We start from the raw sequence: 21,912 nt of genomic DNA, 5'->3' as shown, positions 1-21,912 counted from the left end.
TTTGTTTTTCAGTGGCATCCTGCGTGATGTAGTTTTATTCTACCAGCCGCTTCAGCTGCGTGTCTGACACAAGTCGTGTGTCGCCGACGTTGGACTCCATCAGCCCGCCGCCTCTCGCTGCTCCTGTTTGGGACGAATGGAAGTGATCCAGACAAGCAGCTGCTGACGAGCTCCGCTGAATTCAGAAGGAAAGGTGTTTCGCTTTTTTTCTCCTTACATAAACTTGAAGATATACGGGGGATGTGAGCGTGTTTTGCGTGCTGCTCCCCGCATTGTGGTGAAGGAATGGATGCGAGCAGAGACGCACCGACACAGACCCAGCTCCTGCTCCTGCTCCTGCGTGATGCAGCTGTGGAAAACCCAGGAGGACGAGCCGACGACTGCTTTTAAAACATTAACAGGCCGGAGATCAGCGGCTCCTTGTTATTCAGCACGTGTTCGGATTTGATTTGAGGATCTGGAAAAAGCCATGTTGCCTGCCTACTCTCCTGCCTTACAATGAGAGAGAATACACCAGCGCTTTGATTTCTTAATTCCCTTCTCTTCTTGCTCTGATTATTCCCCACTCGTGTGTTCCTGGGCTTTGCTCTTTTTGGTGGTCACTGTGGAAACAACTCGCGGAGATCACAGAAGTGTTCAAGAGAAGAGAACAGCGCTGGCATCTCTCCATGCGCGCTGCGCTGGGTTTTTATTTTTATTAAAATGATGGAACTGTGACTTTAAACTGAGGCAGCAAATATCGCATGCTTCCTTCCTCTGCTCGGTGTACGGACTGAGTGTTCAGTTGCGATTTTGAGTAAAATGCTCTGATTGAGGAGCTTCTCTCTTTTTTTTTTTTTTTTTTTTTTGCCGGCTGTTAGTGACGCAACATCTCACACAGACTGCATGAGAAATACATGCGTGGAAGGGCGTGAACTTGGCAACGGCTAACATCCTCCTCATAAATAAAGCATCAACTTATTCATAAAGCCAACTCGCGCGGTTTGCAGCCTCCAGTCTCCATCCGTCCAAACTCATCCCGCTGGAAATAATGGATCTGAAGGCGGACCCGGAGGACGTGGACTACAAGCGGCCGGCTCCCATTGAAGTTTTCGCCACCAGGTCCACGCTGCACGGCATCTCGCACATGTTCACTTATGAACGAAAGTACGTGAAGCGCAGCCTGTGGATTGTGTTCTTCTTGGCCTCTCTGGGGGTGCTGGTGATGGTGTGCGTGGACCGGGTGCAGTTTTACTTCGAGTATCCCCACGTCACCAAGCTGGACGAGGTGGCCGCGTCCATGATCGTTTTCCCCGCGGTCACCTTCTGCAACCTCAACTCCTTCCGCTTCAGCCAGGTGACTCACAACGACCTGTACCACGCTGGCGACTTCCTCGCCTTGCTCAATGGCAGGTGTGTAGGTCTAATTGAAACTATTAACCTGTGGGCGGTGTTGTCTGTCTGTCTGTCTGTTTTGCTGATTTCAGCAGAAATCTGTTGGATTGTAAAGTTTTGAACTTATGCTGAAATTGGTTCATGAACACGTTCCTCAAAAGTTAAATAAGATTGACACATTTAAACAAACAAACAAACAAAAATTAATTCACATTTCTTTTTGTGTCTGTAGTTATAGCTGATAAAAACCCTCAAGTTACTTTTTTCAAATTATAGCCGGGTTTACTTTACAAATATGCGCAAAACTTTATATTCCGTAAATTTCCATAAAAAACATTCCATGAAATAAGAACACAATTAAAATCACACAAGAATGAGTTTCCTCACGAGACAAATCATTAAAAACATGCAGATCCTACAACTACTTCCTGTCTTGTTCTTCTTCGTGGTTTGTGCCAGTAACATCCGGTTGTCAATGACATGATTGGTGAGATGTGAAAAAAAAGGATTTTCATTTACAGTTTTGCAAAAAAAAAAAAAACCCACACCTTGTCCTAGTGCCCAAACATTTTATTGGAAAACAATATTTTTTCCCTCTAATTTGGTGTTTTTCTATTAAGGAACTTTATTTTCGAAATGTTAAATTGCACAAACATATGATCAATTGAAATGTAGCTCCACCGATTAACACCTCCACACACAGAGGGTTACCCACTAAACTCTCTGCTTAGTCCAACTGTATCCACACATGCTATTGGAAAGTTTAGTGGAAGAAAAAATGTGCACAAGCAAAAGGGATAACTGCAGCCTTTATAGATTATGTTGCAAAGCCGATGAAAGAGTGCTTCACTGTCCACAGTCGCCATGTGCTTATTCATGTAGAAGAATGGCTGCTAAGTCCATGATTATAGTGAACAGATGGAGGTTTAGTAACCTTTAAAACTGTCTAATTGTGAGAATGTTGCAGAAAGGGACTCTTATGCCACATGATTAATTTTTAAAAAAGCCCACTACCAATCTGGATCAATCTTAAGAATAAATCGTGGAAGGAATCTCCAAAAAGCTGCCATCACACCTCAGTCTGATATACGTCTTTAAAAACACACATTCCCATTATATCTGGTTTTCGTTAAAACTCATCTGGCAGCTCCGATTCTGAGAATGCTGAGGGAGTTTTGTTAACAGGATGTGCCTGAAGAACCATGTCTTCTGTAGAAACCTCAGACAAATAGGGAGATGTCAGGAGCCAGGACTTATTACTGTCTTATAGTGAAGAAGAGTGTCTTCTAAAAGCTTTCTCACCTCCGTATTTTGGCTATGACACGACTCCCTTTTCTCCCAATAGGAATGAACTCATGATGAGTTGATATGAGGAAAGTAAGTGATAATCCATCATTTATGTAAGCTGTAGACGCCCCAGTATGTTGTAACTGGGCCTTTATATTTACACACAGATGCATCCTGGACTTTGGTTACGTCTCTTTGCTTCTGAACTAGAGGAAAAGTCAGAAGCGTCTTTCCTGGGTGAAGCAGAAAAAGGCCTGAGCTGCTGCTCAGTGGTGCAAGGGCTTCTTTAAGATGAAAGTGAACTTAGTATTTCTTTTGGAAATCAAGATCCAAGAGCCCAAAGGAAGATTGAAGTGGCAAGACTCCAAGTTGTTTGAGATCCTGTATGAAGTTTCTACAGTTGATCATTTGAAGAGCCATATTATCTGCTGGTGTTGGATTACTGTGTTTTTATTAAGTCTGAAGTCAGCATGCTTCCCTCTTCTGACAAGTTTTATGGAGATGTTGGTTATATCTTTCAGCAGAACTTTCCACATTCTGACATTTTCTAAAGTACCAATACCTGCCTCATTGTAGTTTTTAATAATGCTAATCTTTAGTTCTCAAGCAACTTCATGTTTATTTCTTTTTTTCCCCAGCTGCAAACCATTTTCATAAAAATTAACCAAACCACATGTTTGATTTAGACCATTCTGTGGAACAAATCTACTTAATGTGCAAATTTCACTTTTGAAATCGATTTGTCTGCATTTGGTCGTCAGAAAACTGAACATTTCTCCACCAGTGAGGTGATCTGATCACAAACTCTTCTTGAACCAGCTGGCAAGACGCTTCAGGCTACCGTTTCACTCTGAAGTCGTACAAAATGTTACTTTTGTGTCAAATCCTGTTAGCAGCAAAGAAGGCGAACTCAAGTCAGCTATGACGTCTGAATTATCTTGGGTGATGCCATGTCTGCCACGCAAGTGCAAAGCACTGTTGGCGTTGGCCTGCTTTGATTGTCACTTTAGGAGCTCTGGGAGATGTGCAAAAGAACATGGACAAAGCAAGCAAAGCCTTTTAAAGCTCTGAACTCCGCTGCCCTTCCTCTGACGCAACTAAGGAAGATGGAGGGTCATGCATAAAAGGTGGCCCCTGAAAGCAGGATGATAGTAAATTAAAGCGTTAGCATGAGAGATAACAATGAAGATAATTATGAATCATGTTTTATTGGACATTAACCCTTCCTGTGACCGTTATGTAATATTTTCAACATAAAATATGCTTCTAATATCAGTTTGTTGAGCTGTGACAAGGGCTTGGAAAAAGTACATTTATGAGCTGCACTCGGATACAAAACTGTAAATGTTTCTGGGGGGTTTTCACAGCTGCCCTGTTTGGTTTGTTGTAATTGAACTCTGGTTCATTTTCCTAAAAGGTCTGGAGAAATGGTTTGTGATCTTTAGCAAAAGACAAGAAGAAATCATCTCACTGCTAAAATCTAACACTCCTCCATTTTTGTTCACATTTTGTGAAAAGGAAAGTTACGTTTTGTTTTTTAAAGGCTTTGGTTTTCTTGACATAGCGCAGTGTGAAACAGAACCACAGGAGCTGAAAATGTGACAAATGTTGCAATTTTTATCCCCAACTGAACCAAGTCTGCTCTACTATCAGGTGTAAAACTACCCTAAGTCAGCGGTACAATCGCACACCTCTGTTTTTTTGGGAGTTAAGATAAAATGGCGGCATTACTCAATAGATTTTTAAAACAGAAAACAGCGTGCAGAGCTACGAACCGACCAAGTGACAGTGTTTCATGTAAGAACATTCTGCTGATTCAAATCATTCCTTTAGTATTTTATTACTCCTGGTGCACAAATATCCATGCATTAGATTAATGACTCCAGTTGACTTTAACGTCTCCTGCTGACAGTGTGGAGGGATGTGCCTTATTCACAGCTGCCATCTCTTCCCTCCTCACTTGTTGCTTTGATCATATAGGATCATAGCAGCCTTGACAAGCTCGCTGTCTCATGTTGAAAGTGTTGAATTTGGATATATTCGCTTTTTGTTTTCCACTCTTATTCTGATCACAATCCCTAGTCGAATACCGATGGAGACATTTTACTTTGTTCTGGAGCACAAAAAATTCACTCGTCAGAAAACGCACAAAAATGTATATTTCATTAAAGCAAAAATAAAATATATATGAAAACCTGACGCGTCTTAGTCCCACCTTGAACACATCACTCCATTTATTTTTAGCATATTGATCCACCAAGTACTTCTCTGCATGCCGTACATGTTTGGCTGATGTATATCTAATTCCCTATTTTCACTCTGAGTATTGTTTTTCTATGACCTCTGCACATGCATACATATTCTAGCCATTCTGGAAAGTAACATGTCCCTCTTTCTTGAGTCTGTGGCACAAATGCTTCAGACTCAAGTGTGTAATTTAAAAATCAATACATGTGTACTATATAACATGTTTTTGTGTTTTTACTAGCAGTTCTAATAAAATATCAGGCTGTTACAACCATTATGTCTCAAAACCAAGACCAAGGAAAAATCTAAACAAAAAAGGCAAAACAGAAAAACGCAGGGAAAGTAAATGTAGTTGCATTTGCTCCGAGTGACTTTGATGGGTTGACTTTAGATGGAGGGAGGGGACTACAAGCTGAGGCAATTAACTTGTGTCTCATAAGCTGTGTGATGAACACGTCTTTATCCCGGCGTAATTAGTGCTGTTTGTTAAGCTACAGAGTTGTCCCTCTGATTAACACTCTCACATCTCCCATTGTTTCTTGCCCTCTCGGCTTTGCGGGGACTCCTATTTTAATTTTTTGCTTCTCAGAGAAGTAAGGCATGAGAGATTTTTCTTAAAAAAAAAACCCTCTTTGTAGGCGGGTGTATTCGGTTTTCCGTTCAAAGTAGAATGAGTCGTAGATATTCCAGGACCCATGTTCAAAACACATTGAGTCATAAAGTGCTAATGCTGGAAGTGGAAAGCTGATATTTTAAGTCTACTTGGTCATAATGTGTCTGTATTCAGTATTTTTGACCAGGTTGCTTCAGGATATGTGGAGCTTGAAATATAATAATAAAAAACAAGAGGTGCCCCTAAGCTTTGTTCAAATTTACAAATTAAATTAAAATATTCGCTGCAGCTTGATGCTGAAAATGAACATTTCTCTTCCCTCAGTCAGAAAAAGGCAAAGTGTGATGTGACAGAATAAATAACTGTGACTTCAGTAAAATGTGGTTCAAAATGGTGTATTTGCATAGTATGTCCAACAGTAGTACAAAACAATGTTACAACCACACAAAGGAGGGATATTTCATTAGTCCTTTTTCCTCTATAGCTCCACCAACGAGAGCCAGGAATTTAAAGTGTGTCTGTATGAGGAGGAAATTCCCTTAACTTTAATGGAGTGCTTTTAATGACTTGTGTTACAACAGCTTTATAAAACTCCTGAAACGTAGCTACAGTTTTTGGTTTTGGTTTGCTACGTCAAGCTCACACACCAGACGCTCCAGTTTTGGCTCTACTGCAGACATTCAGACCTTCTGATGTTTGCCAAATGTCATTTCTGAGACTTAGAGTAACTGGATTGATTTGTGATTTCGTCTGAGGCTCTTTAAAAGAAAAGAATAGTTCTCCATGACGTATTCCTCTCCCTGCTCACAGTATCATTATTGCTGTAGCTAAATCATTGATTTTCTAAACTTTAAAAGATTTTCTAAACTTTAAAAGAGACGTATGCCTCTTTTTTTCTACCAGTGCATCATTTTCTGTGATCTTTATATAAGTTTGACTTTTGCTTTGGTACAGAATGCCTCGGATATATATCAATATATAGCTACTTTTTTCTTTGTTGCGGAGAGTAAACTTTGTAGTATTTGATGATGCACTTGGTTCCCCTCCAGACTTTTACTTGGAAAGTATATTTAAAGATTGTTGTATAAAGAAACTGCCAGTATGGACTACAGAGAGCAATCATCATCCACTGTGAATCATAACAGCACACAGAGCTTAAACTACAAACTGGTAAAAAAAATCAAAGCTCAACTAAATACACAATCCTGTGCAAAATCTTTTATGCCCCTTTTATTTGGGTTCTGCAGTATAACTACACAAAGACGTAATTGTGGGCAAGCAAGAAGTTAAAATTAGTCTTAGTTTCTTCTCTAAGTGTTCTAAAGATTGTTGTGCATTTCTGTTCAGCCGACCTGAATCATTCCTTTTTAAAATCACTTCTCCCTGTGAGCACAGCTGCAGGTGGTCCTTTACTCAACGTCTCTACCAGCTTTGTGCATCTGGACATCAACAATTTCTCCATTTAATCATCTGCAAAACTCATCTGAAAGCAGATGTTTATCTATCCCATATTCAAAAACACATCTTTTTTTTTTATTGTCCGGCATCAAATCAGGCATTGAATCAAAATGCAGTATGTCAGTTAGGGTTACCACAATTATTTAAATTTGCTAAATGCAAGAAGAATTAGAAGAAAAATATTTCAGGAATTTGTATCAATTTCTTCCAATTCCAAATTTGACATGCAGTGAGATTACAATGCCTTTAAAGCCCAGAAGAACCTAACCTTGCTTTGTAAGGGTCTGAGTTAAATGTCTACTGCTTCATTGGATGACAGCATGAAAAAATCAGAAGAAATCATCAAGTACAGACATTTTTTGGCATGAATAATTCTGTAGAGCACTTGCAAGCTCTTTCTCTGGTCCAATAAGGGATGGATAAAAGTCCTTATGAGTGTTTTTATTTTATTTTGTTTTTTTGGAAGTAGTCTGACTTTATTAAAATCCTGTACTACAAATATAAACTCTCTTCAGCCCAATAGCCAGCAGGGTCTGGTAATATGTGAGTCATACTCGGTCAATATTTTCTCCATTATACACCAGCGCCATAAATCTTTGGGTTCAGTTTGAATCATTTCTGTAATGTTTTACTTTACATCTTTGACCACTTCATCACTCTGTTATTATTTTTTTTGAGAACTGTAGTTTTCTTGGCTTTTGTTACTGGTGCGTTCAATGGCAGACGGGGAAATTTAATCTCCTTACAGGGAAAGTGGGTCCAACAAACTGCCTAAAGAATAACGATTCTAATTTTAATGTAGTTTGTCAGAATTTATTACAAAAATATCAAAAAGTAGAAAAGTCCAGACAGAACATTATTAATGCATTCTTTTTCAATTTTCTCATTCCAGTTTTTGTTTTTATTGGGAAAGAAAAATGCAAGAATAAAGTATTTTTTTTTCACCCTACAAATGGACTGTAAATCTGTAATAATCTTGATTTAAAGTTGGAAGATCAAGATGCTTCTGAAATCTTTTCCTTCTGAAAATCTGAACTTCTCAGGTGGAGGTTGAATGGAAAACTACAGGTCAGATATTACGTAGTGGTGGGTCTGTGTTCATTAACATCTGGCAGGTTCCACCGCTGCCTCACTGTTTAAGACAACATCAAGTTTAAAACTGAGCCACTACAAATTAAAGCGACTCCACCTTCGCGCTGCCTGTAGCAAGGAAAGGTGTGTGTGGGGGAAATCAATCTGTTTTCCATCGCATATTTGCAGGTTGAAGTCACACCTGACAGTGCAGAACATTGCAAGTAAATTGCTCAGTTTTATTTTGATTATGTCGCAAAGGCTATTATAAGATAATTAACAAAAAGGTCATTTTAGAGTCGGTGTTGCTGCAGAGATGTGCTCCATCAGCTCATGGAAGTCACAGAGGCGGGTCTTCTGCTTACCACGGAGCACGGCTGCAACATGTTTCCTGAGCTTGCAAACCTTTCCCCCGATTCCCATGAGCTAAGAGTCCGAAGCCACGATATATAACTGCTAGGTGGCTTTCTTTATCTATTTCAGCATGGATGCAGGGTTAGTGTCTGAATTTGAAAGCGCTGCTTGAAAATAAATTCAGAGAAAGATGATTCTTGCTTTTTAAATGTTGCTGCATTTGCATATGTATTTTTGTTTTTAGTGTATTTGTGGACAAGTGAGAGGGGAAAGTGAAGGCAGACATCAAAAGCCAACAGTAATGACATCAAATGAGACCCTGCATGAAATGAGTTGCATGTTTCTGCTGTGGTTTGGATCGGCGGTTTGTGTAATTGCTCATTAATATGACAGAGGCTTGTTTTGGCTTGCTGCTCTTCACGGTGGCCCTAGTTTGCATTTGTATGACCTTGTCCAGATCAGGATAGTAGCTGTGTCAGAGCCAGGTGCAGAATCACTAATACGCAGTCAGGTAGGCCTTGTTAGTGCACAATTAGCAACAATAGGAGAACTGTTTCAGATTGTTCATCTTTCAGATTCAGGTGTTAAATACGCAGTAATGCTCATTTCATTTACTTTAAGAACTGAATTGAGTTTTTATGATGCTGAGAAAAGCAGTAGCTGTTTGGACTCATCCATAAGGTGGCAAAGTTTTGCAGATGCGCCTTCATTCCTTTTAGTTCCCACAAGAAAATTAAAGTGCTTGTGGCCCATAATCCAATTTTGTCTCTCCCACCCATACACGGAGAGTTTGCAGTGATTGCTTTAGGGAGCGGTGGCAGGGCAATATTAAAAATCTAGCCGTATTATTGTGATTGTATGCGCTTTAGCTGAAGCCTCCTGACTCGGGGATGTGAGCAGAGCTTCTTAAGTGCTCTCCTGGCAGCTTTGTGTTGCTTATAAGACAGGAACTCGGGATACAATTCAATTAAGTTCGTAATATACCACAACAAGCTGTAGCTTCTTATTAAATTGTGACAGCGTAGTGATGTAGTCATAATGTAAGCCCGAGTTCTGGGCTGCGATTTCATGTCTTTTTCACTGAGTTTGTGTGATTCGTGTGACGAGTTTTTTGGAGAACCGCTGATTAGGTCAATTCAAGCACTAATTATACTTTTTAATTCTAATGTTTTTAAGTGAAAGACATTATCTTGCTTCGATGTATTTTCTGATTTATTCTGAGATCTGTTTATGTTCATGTTTCTTGATTATAACATTTAAGACGGGAAAACTTGTGAAGATCAGGGTAGTTCAAAATTATAGCTTCACCCAGTTCTACAAACATGCCTTTTTAATAAAGATGCAATCTATTAAATATGTATCAAAATAGAATTGGATGATTAGTGAATACTGGTGGTTTAAACATAAAAGGCAAATAAATGAGCTTAATTATGCTTTCTGCAGAACTTATACTGAGACAAAACTCCTCATGTCGGGACAAAGGTCCTCAAATCATACTTTTTGTTTGATCATGGCGTTTTGTAAGATGAGAAATTAGCAGAGGAAACTTGCCCTCAGCTTTCTGTTGGATTCAAACTCTACAAATAATTGGTTATTTCAGACTCACTTCAAATCATCTGTTGGTGGAAAACAGCAAAATTCAAATCAACATTTGTGACTTGAGAGGTTTTAGAACTAAAACAAATAAAAGTAAAATACAACTTAACACTTACTGTCAACTAAAGTCCTGAAATGTGGATAGCCTGTCTGCTTTATTCATTAAACGAATTGCCAGAAAGGGTAGAGCACAATGTTTTATTTTTATTTTGGTGAAGATAAATGAGATATTGGTAAAACTGATCAATATTTAAGGAGCCTGTGCACATCCTCTAAGTTTCCCTCACCCTTATAAGTGAGGTAAGACCAAAGTTTTAGGTTGGTTGGTTTACATTGAGTCGCCCTCATTATTACTGGAGGCTGTCGGACATTCAGTGAAAGTGACTTCGAATTTGACAAAGTTTTCCTGGTTGGTCGGGATTACCACACCTATTTGTACTTAATCTCTAGAACATTTTTTATTGTTATTCAAAACTCTTTTAATTGGGTCAAATCTTCTGGGTGTCCTTCCTTTTCCTGACAAATCCCCTGAAAAATGCCTGGCAGTCACCAGTTTTCTAATTGGCTAAGACGCTGGTTTTGTGATGGCCACTGCAAAACATTGACTTCATCTGCTTTACTCTTTGTCTCTTTGTTCATTAGGGAGATTTGCGACCAAGTTTTAACTCCATTCTGATGTCTTGAGATGTTGCTACGCTATTTTCATATGTAATCTTTATTATAATGTTCCCAACAGCCCATCAAAATGCTGCCACCATGTTCTTCACAGAAGGCCTGGTGTTACTCCTGTTTTCCTCCATATGGAACAATGGCCATTATGGCCTAACTCTTAATTTTTTGTTTAGTTTGACTCTGGATATGTTTCCAATAATTTAGGCATTTTTCCCTGAGTGGGTTGAGTGTAATCTGGCTTTTTCTAATGCTTTTAGAGTAATGGTTTCTTTCACCCCATGTTGGTACAGGACTGGGTTCATTGAAGATAATGACACAATCTCAACAGCTTCAGCGAGCATCTTAACGAGGTCTTTGCTTTTGTTTCATTTCACACAGAAACATGTAGATATCTGGGAACAGATTTCATCTCCCTCCTGTTTCATAAATCAGAGCAGAGTTTAATTGACATGATTTTATATTTCTTCTTGAAAGTTGTCACCCTATAATTTATCTGGTTGTTGAAGCAAACGGAAAAGGACGAAACAAATGGATTTGTCCAAAGTCCACGTCTGGTTTGTCATGCCTGGTCTGCACAAAAACACATTTTAATCTGTTGGAGTGACAATATATCAAACTGTGGGTGTTTCTCAATATGACTTACTGTGTGGCATTCTCTTCGACTGTAACGCCAGCCGCAGTGTTCTCACTCATATTAACTTCATCCAGCATGAAGCATGAATGACCTAAATCTATGTTCAGTTGCAAACATAGAAAGAGAAAATTACCCCCTTTCAAATTACAGCACACTCTGCATGGCGTTCATATTCTGAGTCTGAGGCGTGTATGCAAGCCCGCCGTGTCCACTGTGGAACATACGAAGGGGCTTGCAAGAGAGTTGGGAAATGAAACGAAATTGATCCATGGTTTAATATTAAGGCAGGGCTCTCTAATTTTCTTTCATCTCGTTTCTAAGCCCAGACAGTCTGACCTTGTGAAATGAAAAAAAATCCCATTTAGTTTTTCCACTAATAATGATTTGAAATATTGCCCATGTAAAAAAAGAAATAAGCTAAGTGTCAGCGTCAACAAAGCTTTGGACAGATTTATTGTTGGAGCCAAAGGGTTTAAACTTTCTCTTATTTTAACTTATCATTTTGAATTCTTTGGCTTTTTAAACAATAGCATGATACATGAACTGTTTAATGGGATGACTGCCACTGTTTCACATTACATTTTTCATTCAATGAATAAATTAAAAGTTATCAGTTATTTTCTAAAAAAAAAAAATGCACAAATCATTTTTCGTGTTCCTCAGACTGTGTGTTTCACTTGTTCTTTTACACAGTGATTAAAATGAGCTCTTCATAATTTGGGTGCTTGTGCTACTGATGGGTCATTGCTCCTGAGAGGTCATCAGAGGCCCATTCTGCTTAATTGAGGTGCATTTGTTTCTGTGAATGATGCTTGTTTCCTAACTGAGGAATATTATAAATGGTTCCCAAAGTGTTTAGACCAACGCATTCATCATTAGTCATTCTTAGTCATGTGTTTTATGGGCAGTAAACTGAAACAACAGAAATTAACTGTTTTGTTACACTAAGTTTTATTTAAAGGGGAAGTATCAGTGTTTTCCAGTTCAGATGCAACTGAATCAACTAACTGTTATCTTCAGTTGCTGTAAATATAAAATATGTCTTAAAAGAAATTTGACTTTGTAATTTAACATCTTGAAATTTGGGGACTGTCTTTTTAAAAACTCCTGCTTCAGGAAGTCATCATAACGTCGCACTTCTATTTACTGTTTGACAACTTTTTCACAAAGCATATCTAAAATTATTGAAGAAGAAATACAGCTTAAGAAGCTGAAATACCTTGTCATAATGCAATATAAAATAATGTTGCTTCTAAAGAAAAGTATGGGTTCCACTTGAGTCAAGGTAATCAAAATGTTTAAAAATCTTCTGACTCAGATTCAACATCTTTAACCAGATATCATTTGTCCTCTGGTCATGTAAACGTTACTTTACCTTTAGCAGATGTTTATTCCTTTGCTGGTTCATCGCTACATTTCTTACACAACAATCCCAAACAAACCATTTCAGACCTCTTTACCCAACACCACCAGTTTCCTGTTCTTTTATAGTTCAAGTGCTTTCATAAATTATCCATTACGATTAATAAAAATGCATTTTTAAAAATACAATTATGATATATTTTAAACTAAATGAGTATGAAATGTGACCCAAATAACAATGAATGTAATTAAATTATATCGTTAAATATAATTTAATTGACTTGAAGATCCACATTGTGTTGCAATGGACTGACCAGAGTATAAAAAATTATTTTAAGTCTTTGTGCTGTCAAAGTGGTTTCAAAATGTCCCCAACGGAGGTGAAACTTCACGCCTGGTTGTATCCTGAGGCAGATGGATTGTTTCTGTGGAAGAAGAAGTTGGGAACAAACTCAGCAAAATTGCAAAGTTATAAAAAGCTAACAGGACAGAATGAATGGGACATTTCTCAAAAATTATCTTTGTTGTTTGGTTATTAACCACTAAATCTTTTTTCGTCACGACTTTCCTACAGAGGACTTTTTACATTTCTACATATGTGAAATATTCCATTCTATTAGTATTCTTTTTTTGAAAATTTGTAGTGTCTTTCTTAATTAGGATTTTTTTAAAGTATTTTTTTTTAAACAATCTTGCTTCCAGACCAGTGTGAGGGAAGTTGCAAGTTTTATTTTTGCAAGATTTCTGCAGTTCATGTTGTCTTTCATCAATGACCGTCGATCTGTATGTTTAGCTCAGTCATGCATATTTTGTTGCTTAAGTTTCTGTCTGTATGCACATTTCACTGATGCACTTTTTTATTTTTGCACTTTGAAGATGCAACTGGGATAACGTCCTGAAATCTCTGCCAAATAAAACAACTAACACAAAGAGACACTCTTAATTGCTTTATTTAAAGAAGACATTTGAAAAGGAGGGGCTGAAATTCCACAGTTTTTGCATCTTTTCTGCCTTAATTTTTATTTTAAACTAGTTTTATTATCACTTTTGACTCCCTCACTTTTCTAAATGAATAGAGGAAGGACCATTTTAGATGGAAACGTTCTTTTGAATGTCTTGTTTTATGTTTTAAGTTGGGTGCCTCTCTGTCCAGGTATGAAATTCGGGACCCACATCTGGTTGAGGAAAGTGTTCTGAAGATCTTGAAGGAGAAGACGGACTTTGCCGACTACCGGCCCAGGCCCTTCAACATGCGTGAATTCTACGAGCGAACGGGCCACGATATTAAGGAAATGCTGCTGTCCTGCTCCTACAGAGGGATGGAGTGCAGCGCTGAACACTTCAAAGTGGTGAGTCTTAGTGCTTACCCTGCAAAAGCACAAAAGATTTTCTAGTGCAAACATCTTAGTACACTTATTAAGACAAAACTAACTTACAATTAACTTTTCAGCAAGACATAGGAGCTTGTTTAGAGTCAATAATTCTTTAATTTTGATGAGAAAATACTGGTTCAACTGGCAGATTATTTCAGTTATAACATGTGAAAAGTGTTGCATTATAAGTGAAATAATATGTGGAATTAGTATTCTTTCATCAATATTAAGGCATTACTGGCTTAAAACAAGCTCCTGTCTTGCTGAAAAGTTGCTAAGATATTTGTATTAGAAACTATTCAAAACTACTTGGTAAGATTTAATATTTTTACGGTCAGCAGTGTGGTTTTATGAGCACGTTTGTAACAAATCGTTGGTATTGCTACAGTTTTTCTTTTGGGGGTGTTTTTTCATTATTTTTGAAATGTCTTTATGATGTGAGCTTTGTGGAACAATTCTTACTTTTTCTTGTTTAAAGAAAATATTTTAATGACATAAAATGCTAGGTTTCAAAAACTTCTGCTCAACGTTTAACAAAAAATGAGTGACTAATGGAAAGACACACCATTCGATATGCAACAGTCTCTTATGCCATGGGTATTTGCAACAGTTAATTAAAAGTTATCCAACTCCTTCAGAAGAGCTGAAAGACATCATAATTAAAATAGTTTAATCTTCTTCAATAAAAACTGTGATGTTTTGCTTTAGCTCTTTTTGGTTTTGTTTACAGCACCAGGAACTTAGTCATTTTCTTCTGTCATTGCTCAGCAGTTGTAATAAAACGCCGCATAGGGCTTGTTGGACAAGGGCAGCTTATTGCTATTGATGTAGGACTGATAGGTGCATCGATTCTCAATTGCACTTTAAATTCTGTGCAACAGAGTATTGAAGGAGGCTGATATTTCTTTGCACATTTGTGGCATGTCATTAATGACATCTTTAAAAGTGTGTTGAATAGATGATTTCAATTTCCTTAACCAGTCTACATCATTTACTAGAGGTATTTTTAATACCACTAAGTCACAGCAGAAAATCATCTCAGCGAAGTTTAAGTAAAATTTAACTTTTGAAAAATTAGCCTTGATAGAACATCCTTGGGTGGCTCTTTTTATAATTTTTGTATCTTTGTGAAACACAGTTTTTGATCTGAAAGGCAGAGATGTGTAATGCCGAAACAAAACGTGGTGTAATGTTTCACTGCTACGATGTTTAGTTTGATTTGAAGCAGATCGGTAACATGAGCGTCCCTCAGAGTCCTCTAGAAGTAAGCATGAAAAAGAAAAAAATACCTCGTGTAAATAAAACATTAAAACTCATCGTTATCTCACTGGAAAACTGTGAACATTTCATCAAACTGTCAATATATATTTGTGCGAGTCTGTCCTGTCGACATGTTGGATTTGTTTTACTTTTCTGTACATGTTAAATACTTCTTTTTAAATGTTTATAGTTTTCATAATTATGATTATTTCCACTGCAAATAGAAGCAGGAGCTTCTATTTCTGCAGCACATTCGTTTTCACATTAATGTGGATGTATTTTGAACAAATGCTCAAATAGTGAAGATGAGTGATGTCTTACCATTTCTGTATCTTATGAGAAATATAAATCAAAGTAATATAGTTTTAGAAATCTTTCCCTCTGTGCCCTTCATAGTTTCTTAAAGGTGAAACATCTCATGATCCTCCAGCCCCCATTCTTACAAAAGCATGTAGTACAGCAATAACCACATCATTTGGCTCCTCTAATCTGCTGATGTGTCCACATTAAGTCTAGGTAGTTGTGTTTATGGCAGATGGTGCATAATATGGCTGTACTGTATTAGTGCAGTGGAGGGAATGGGTGAACAGCTCAGCAGAAAGTAACTAATGGTGTGGAAAGAATCTCCAGTGATAGAAAGTGTGACAAAAAGAAAGTGTGACAAAAAGAAATGATAACAGCAAACCTGATTCTCACTGTGTGGAGCTTCTGCAGGTTTGTTCTCAGCATCTATGATTTATTTTACTAATGGACATTGATGCATTAAGCTGCTTCAACAGAAGCAGAAAATGGGAATAAAGTTGATTTAACTTGACAAATGACCAAAAAGCATTGATTTTAGATGATATTTTATCATATATGGCTGAGTGTTTAAATCTAAAATAAATTTGTAAGCTTAATAATTTGGATTTATATATTTTACTGTCTCAACAACAACAGAAGTTGATGCTAACATACCAGGGAGACAAAGTTGCACAGAAGACTCCAGGTATATGTTCACAGTTCGGTGGATGGGAAACAGAAGGACTCATTATTTATTAAACCAAAACCAGCAGCGCTGCTGCGGCAGAGCCGTTTGTGTTTAAACCTCAAAAAATGCCAAACAAAGGTCAAAGCATGCAATGGAGGATAATGGTCATTATAAATAAAATAAAAAAAAATAGTATACCCTTGAAGGAGTACACTTCTGCCAAAAAAATCATCCAAAATTTCTATACATTTAATATGTGTGATGGTGAGAAAATATAATCAAATGTGAGGGGAGTTAAAAATTAAAATCCACTGAAAGAAACAAAAGTAAGAACATACTGTATAGATAGTTTACATTTGACAATGCTCTTAGATATTTTGTCCGTGTTTTATTATGCTGCTGTATGTTTCTTGTTGGAAATAGTTATTAGGTGAAATGTAGAGAGAAAACATAAACAGCCTTTTGCTCTCTTCAAAATAAAAGCATGAACATAGACATCTGGCTCCTTGAAGGATATTTAGTTGTAAATTGCCAAAACTTAAACACAGATGTCGAAAGTTAATCAGGCAAAAGCTAAAAAAAAAAAAAAAAAAAAAAAAAAAAAGCAGCTGAGGAAATTAGTGTGTTAGGATTTATCCAGATAATTTATGGGAAGCTAAGTGTGCTACTTAAGTGTTTTTTAAAGTTAGCTAAAGTGCTAAATGATAAATTAGCTCTGCTGTTAGCACTTTAGTGGATTAGCATGTACAGAACATAAAAGGCAGACACAAGAAACTGAACAACTGATATAAGCCATATAAAAAAATAAAAAGGCATGTGATCAAAACGTATCATCATTTCAGTGTCTATGGTTTTATTGAGTGACATGTGAACTGTCACAAAGTCACCTGTACAATCTTGACCTCTGTAGATAATATTCCTGTAAGTGTTTTTCCACTTTGAACGCTCAAAGGCAACAGCAACGAACCTCAATCTGCAGCAAAAACTCTAACTTTGTGAGGCTCATCCTGCTAGCAGGGAGTCCAAGAGAAAGATGGATGACCATGAGAGAAAGGAGTAGAGGAAAAGGAGCAGATATAGAGACTGAAGCCTTGGTAACAACAAAGACTTGGGATGAACATAATGGTCAAGTGCTCCAAAGAGACACAAAGGCACAAAATAACAGCTGCCACAACAGCAGCAACAAAGAAGTACTATCGGTGGACACCCAGCTTTGTGCTCATTTAACCTCCCAAAGACCACAGAGCTCCTGTGTATCTCCCTTCTCCAGCTGTCTTCTAGTTTTCCCTTAACACAATGCAGCGTGGCATGTCTCTTCTTTCCACTCATTTACTTCCCAAAATGTCTACTTCTCCACCAACAAATCAAGGCAGAGAAAATATTTTTAAAAACTGGGTTGCAGTGATGTTTGGCTGCACTGAACAGATTAGAAAACATACAGAAGTTCTTGACACACATTATAATCCATCAATCAGTTTGATATGTGTATGGAGTGGTATTATTTTTACTTCAAGAAACAAAGGTTTGTCTTTTGGTATCGCCGTCATTTATCCTTCTCCATCTGTAGAAATGCCAGACAGGACAAAAGTTGCAACCTTCAGAGATTTGAAGATGATCTCAACTCTGACAATAATCATAGTTTAGAGTCATTTTTACTGATGTCACTAGTTATTTCATCCATTTTAAAACTGAACATAAGTGACAGAAGAAAACCAATGAATCATGTACTGATTTACAAAACATACAAAAACTGTTCTGTACTAACTTTTTAAAATGTTCCTCTACAAATCCAATAAAAGCAAACAAAAAAAATTGTCTTTAGCTTTTTTGTAATTTTTTCAGGATATCTGAGTCTTCTTATGTCATTCTATCAATACGAATAATAATTTTATTATTCTAAATATTTTATTCTAAAACATGAAACAAAAGAAAGCAGCAGTTTTACCAAATTCTCTACCGATTCTGAGCACAGAGTTTTTACAGTAATCAGGATTATGCACATTTTTCTCTTCTGACCTGAAGAAATCCATCATAAAGGTTTGTACAAGGTGCAACAATGAGTCTGAGAGTCTGAATAGGTGAAATGCAGAATGGCATACTGTGCCTTTTCAATAGGGAAGATGCATTATTATAAATAATATCATACTCCAGCAAAAAAGACAAAAAAAAAAAAGATGGTGCAAGTTTTTCTGGCTGATCTTGACATAAATATTGCCCAGTTTAGGTTTTTAAGAAATGGCCAACATTAGCATTAAATAACTTTTTTTTTTTAAATCAGGCTTATACCATCATTTGCCTTATCATGAGACATTATTGTCATACATTTAGTATTCTTTGAGTTGAGAATCAATCAGTTTCAGAATAAATGTCTGTACAGAAAAACTTCCTGTAAAATCTTCAGTGGTTAATTTCAGGGAACTGCTGCTGTATAGATGACTGAGTCATCAGCATATAAATGTATCTTGGGTGCAGTCACTGATATCAAAGTGGGGCTAAAAGGATCCTAAGAACACTATTAGGTATTATAGGTGAACCTAACAGTTCTTCGGTGATTCTTAGAAATGTGACAGACTCCTATTTCCCAGTCAAAGGGTGGCACTGCGAAAACAAGAAGTGACAAGCAAAGAAAAGAAACACTTAACAAAGTTTGTTTTTAAGAAATATAATAAAAGAATTGACATTAGCGTAGAAAACTGTTACTTAACAGATCCAAAAAGTAAGAGTTCGTGTTATTCTTCAAGGTATAAACATTGTGTGTTTGTGTACATAAATCAGAATGTAGAGATCTTGTTAATTATTGACCTAAAATACTTAAAATGTTGATTCCTTCCAATAAACACCTGACTTTTTTTTATTTCTCCATTGAAATTCAGATTTCTCTCTTTGTACAGTAAAGAGACAGGATCAGTAGAGAAATCCTGCTTTCGGATTGAAGTTCACAATCTGTATGAAACAAAATGTTTGCTTTATGCAGGACTTGTTTTATCTTCTTAGAGAATTCAGTCACGAAATTTGAAACTTCGTTTTCTTTGGTTTTAGTTTAGAAGTTCATCCTTTAGAGGCATCCTTTGTTTTCCTGGCTGAGTTGTCTTAATTGTTTTGTTCTGTGTATTGTTTGAGCTGTAAAAGGTTTTTTGTTGTTGTTGTTCTTTTTAGGTTTATCACTGATGCATAATTTAAATCAGCTGGCCGATAAGCTGTGTGTTTCAGAATCTTTGGAGCGAGTGGTCATTTATAAATCCCTGAAACATGCCATAAATCTGAATAATCATCAACTGTTTCTGACACATTTCCCCTTTGTTCGACTCTTTCTTATTTATTTCTATTCTGGTCTCATCCATCAGCTTAAAGCCGATGATTCTGCTGTTCTTTTTTTGGCTGGCTGGCTAATTCCCACACTTTTCCCTCCTGAGGATAATTCAATCAATTTGCTATTACTGTAGAACTCAAAGACATGGATCTATTAGGTTGTTGCTGAGTAATGAATGAATTTCTAATGAAAACAAAAAAAGAAAACTTCTCTTTTAGTGTTACGAGACTGCTAGCTTTCCCTGACACTAATTTTTCTTTTATTCTTATCTAGGGACAAAAATCAACTTATTAGGTAAAAAGATTTTGTAATTACTCATTTCAAAACATATTTTAATTTTAATATTTTCCACAGGCGCGCTTGTGCTCTGTTTCTCAACTTCACCACTGTTCGCTCATTTGTCATTAAAATGTGAAACTGGAATGTGTGTCACAATTCAAACAGTAATGACCAACAAAAAAAATTAATATTATGCTATTAAAGTTACAAACTGAGCTATAAAAACACAGACCACACAATGTGGCCATGGGTGAAATGCCTGCAGCCTCCATCCCAGCAGAGGAAAGCCCTGATAACAGGCGACAATTATCTGTCAGAGGGATTTGGAGAACGCACATCCCCTGCATAAATAATGCACCCAATCTGACCCCATGGTCATACTTTTAATTACAAAACGAAGGGCATTTCTTTATTTATATAAGACAGGCCAGTGATGTGTATGTGGGGTCAAAAAGGGTTCAGGGACAAAGGGTGAAACGAAGATGAAAGCAAAATTCAAAGCATGAATGGATCTAAGAAGCGGTTTAATCCGTGTTACCCGGCCTGATGTGTTTGTGGAGGAAGACACGCAGAAGGTGAGAGTGATGGAAAAAACGATTCACTGAACTGTTCAAGCAGTTTGTGTCAACACCCATGCACGCTCACTGTCACACCTGAGGTCAGTTTAGAATCAGTAGTTAACCTTTAAGCATGTCAGTGTGGACTGTTGGTGGAAACTCCTGCAGAGAGAAACCCACTCAAACACGGAGAGAACAGGAGAGTCCACACAGAAAAGCTCCGGCCAGGAGTCAAACTGGTGACCTTTCAACCCTGCACTTAACATGCAAAAACACACACACACTGAACAGGAAACATTAAATACAAACTTTAGGCACATTTCCATTGACTGTGCAATTTTGGGTTTTGAAATTTCTAAAATAAATTTTCTGAATCAATACATGCTAATTTAGAAAAAACGTTATCTCAACAAAATGTTTTGGCACTGACTTGAGGTATTTTTTGGTCATATCAAAATTGGTTTATTTTGCAAAACTGCAATGGAAAGACTTTTTTGCATCATATGTGTCACATAAACATCAACTGGAGGAAGACGACAGGAAGTAGGATGATGATGGCGCTGCAGGTTTTTTAATATTTTATCTCCTGGACAAAATTATTCACATGGGATTTTCACTGCATTTCTTATTTAATGAAAAAAACCCACAAGTTTTTTTGCATATATGGAACAGAAACACAGCTACTGATTGTTACGTCTTTGTTTTGGATTGTGATGACTGTGACATACTTATTGTCCTAGGTTTTAAATATTCATGATTGCATATGCAATTAGTTTAAAGTATTGTTTGCTTGCAGAATGTTATGGAGACCCTGTGGTTGTAGAAAAAAATTATTAATCTCAAAATCTGTTTATCTCTCTGGAAGCAAGGCGACTATGCAGTTAGAGAAGATTAGCAGCTCGTCCTTGATGCATCTCCACTGAATTGATTCTCCAGAGCCAGGAAATATGTTGATATTTTTTCACCCCATTTTTTGTTGTTTCCTGTATTTCTATTAATCAATAAGTTACTCTGCTGTGACGCTCATATTTCACACCGTTTTGTAAGGATAAATTCTGTTTCTCAAAACTCAAGTATTTCTAATTGAAACCAGAAAAATGTTTCAGAAAGTGTGAGGTCTCTGGAAAATAAAAAAACAAAAAACAACCCTAATTGATATTCAAAAGTGATTTAAGCGTTTGGCAGAAGTTGCCAGAATAAGCCTAATATTGTAGATGCCAAAACTCAGAGTGGGTTGTGGACACTGGTGGGAAGATTTATGAAAATTTTAGTTATTCTTATCCCACGGTGCAAATATTCAGCAGCAAAATCACATTTACACATTTCCTGATATCATGGAGGCCTAATATTAATTAAACATCGAAGCAACACACTATTTTACATTGAATTAAGTACAAGTCTAATATTATGTGTTACATCCAGTCCTAAAGAGCTAATTTCACCAACATGTTTGAATCAGATGAACGGTTCGTTACCAGGCGGATGACATGCCGAA

At 37.1% G+C, this 21,912-nt stretch overlaps 1 protein-coding gene across 1 annotated transcript in view; it reads left to right on the top strand.

Moving 5' to 3' along the window:
* The first annotated feature begins 871 nt into the window (after positions 1 to 871).
* asic1b (acid-sensing (proton-gated) ion channel 1b) overlaps positions 872 to 21,912 on the top strand; it is a 172,860-nt gene continuing 151,819 nt past the window's right edge. The window contains exons 1-2 of the mRNA XM_055050379.1: positions 872 to 1,392; positions 13,822 to 14,017. Coding sequence (XP_054906354.1) covers positions 1,031 to 1,392; positions 13,822 to 14,017 — 558 coding nt within the window. The 5' untranslated portion in view covers positions 872 to 1,030. The remainder of the gene's footprint in view (positions 1,393 to 13,821; positions 14,018 to 21,912) is intronic.

Source organism: Poeciliopsis prolifica, unplaced genomic scaffold, assembly GCF_027474105.1.
Source record: "Poeciliopsis prolifica strain line A6 unplaced genomic scaffold, Auburn_PproV2 SCAFFOLD030, whole genome shotgun sequence".
NCBI lineage: Eukaryota > Metazoa > Chordata > Actinopteri > Cyprinodontiformes > Poeciliidae > Poeciliopsis > Poeciliopsis prolifica.
This window is presented reverse-complemented; position numbering and strand designations above follow the sequence as displayed.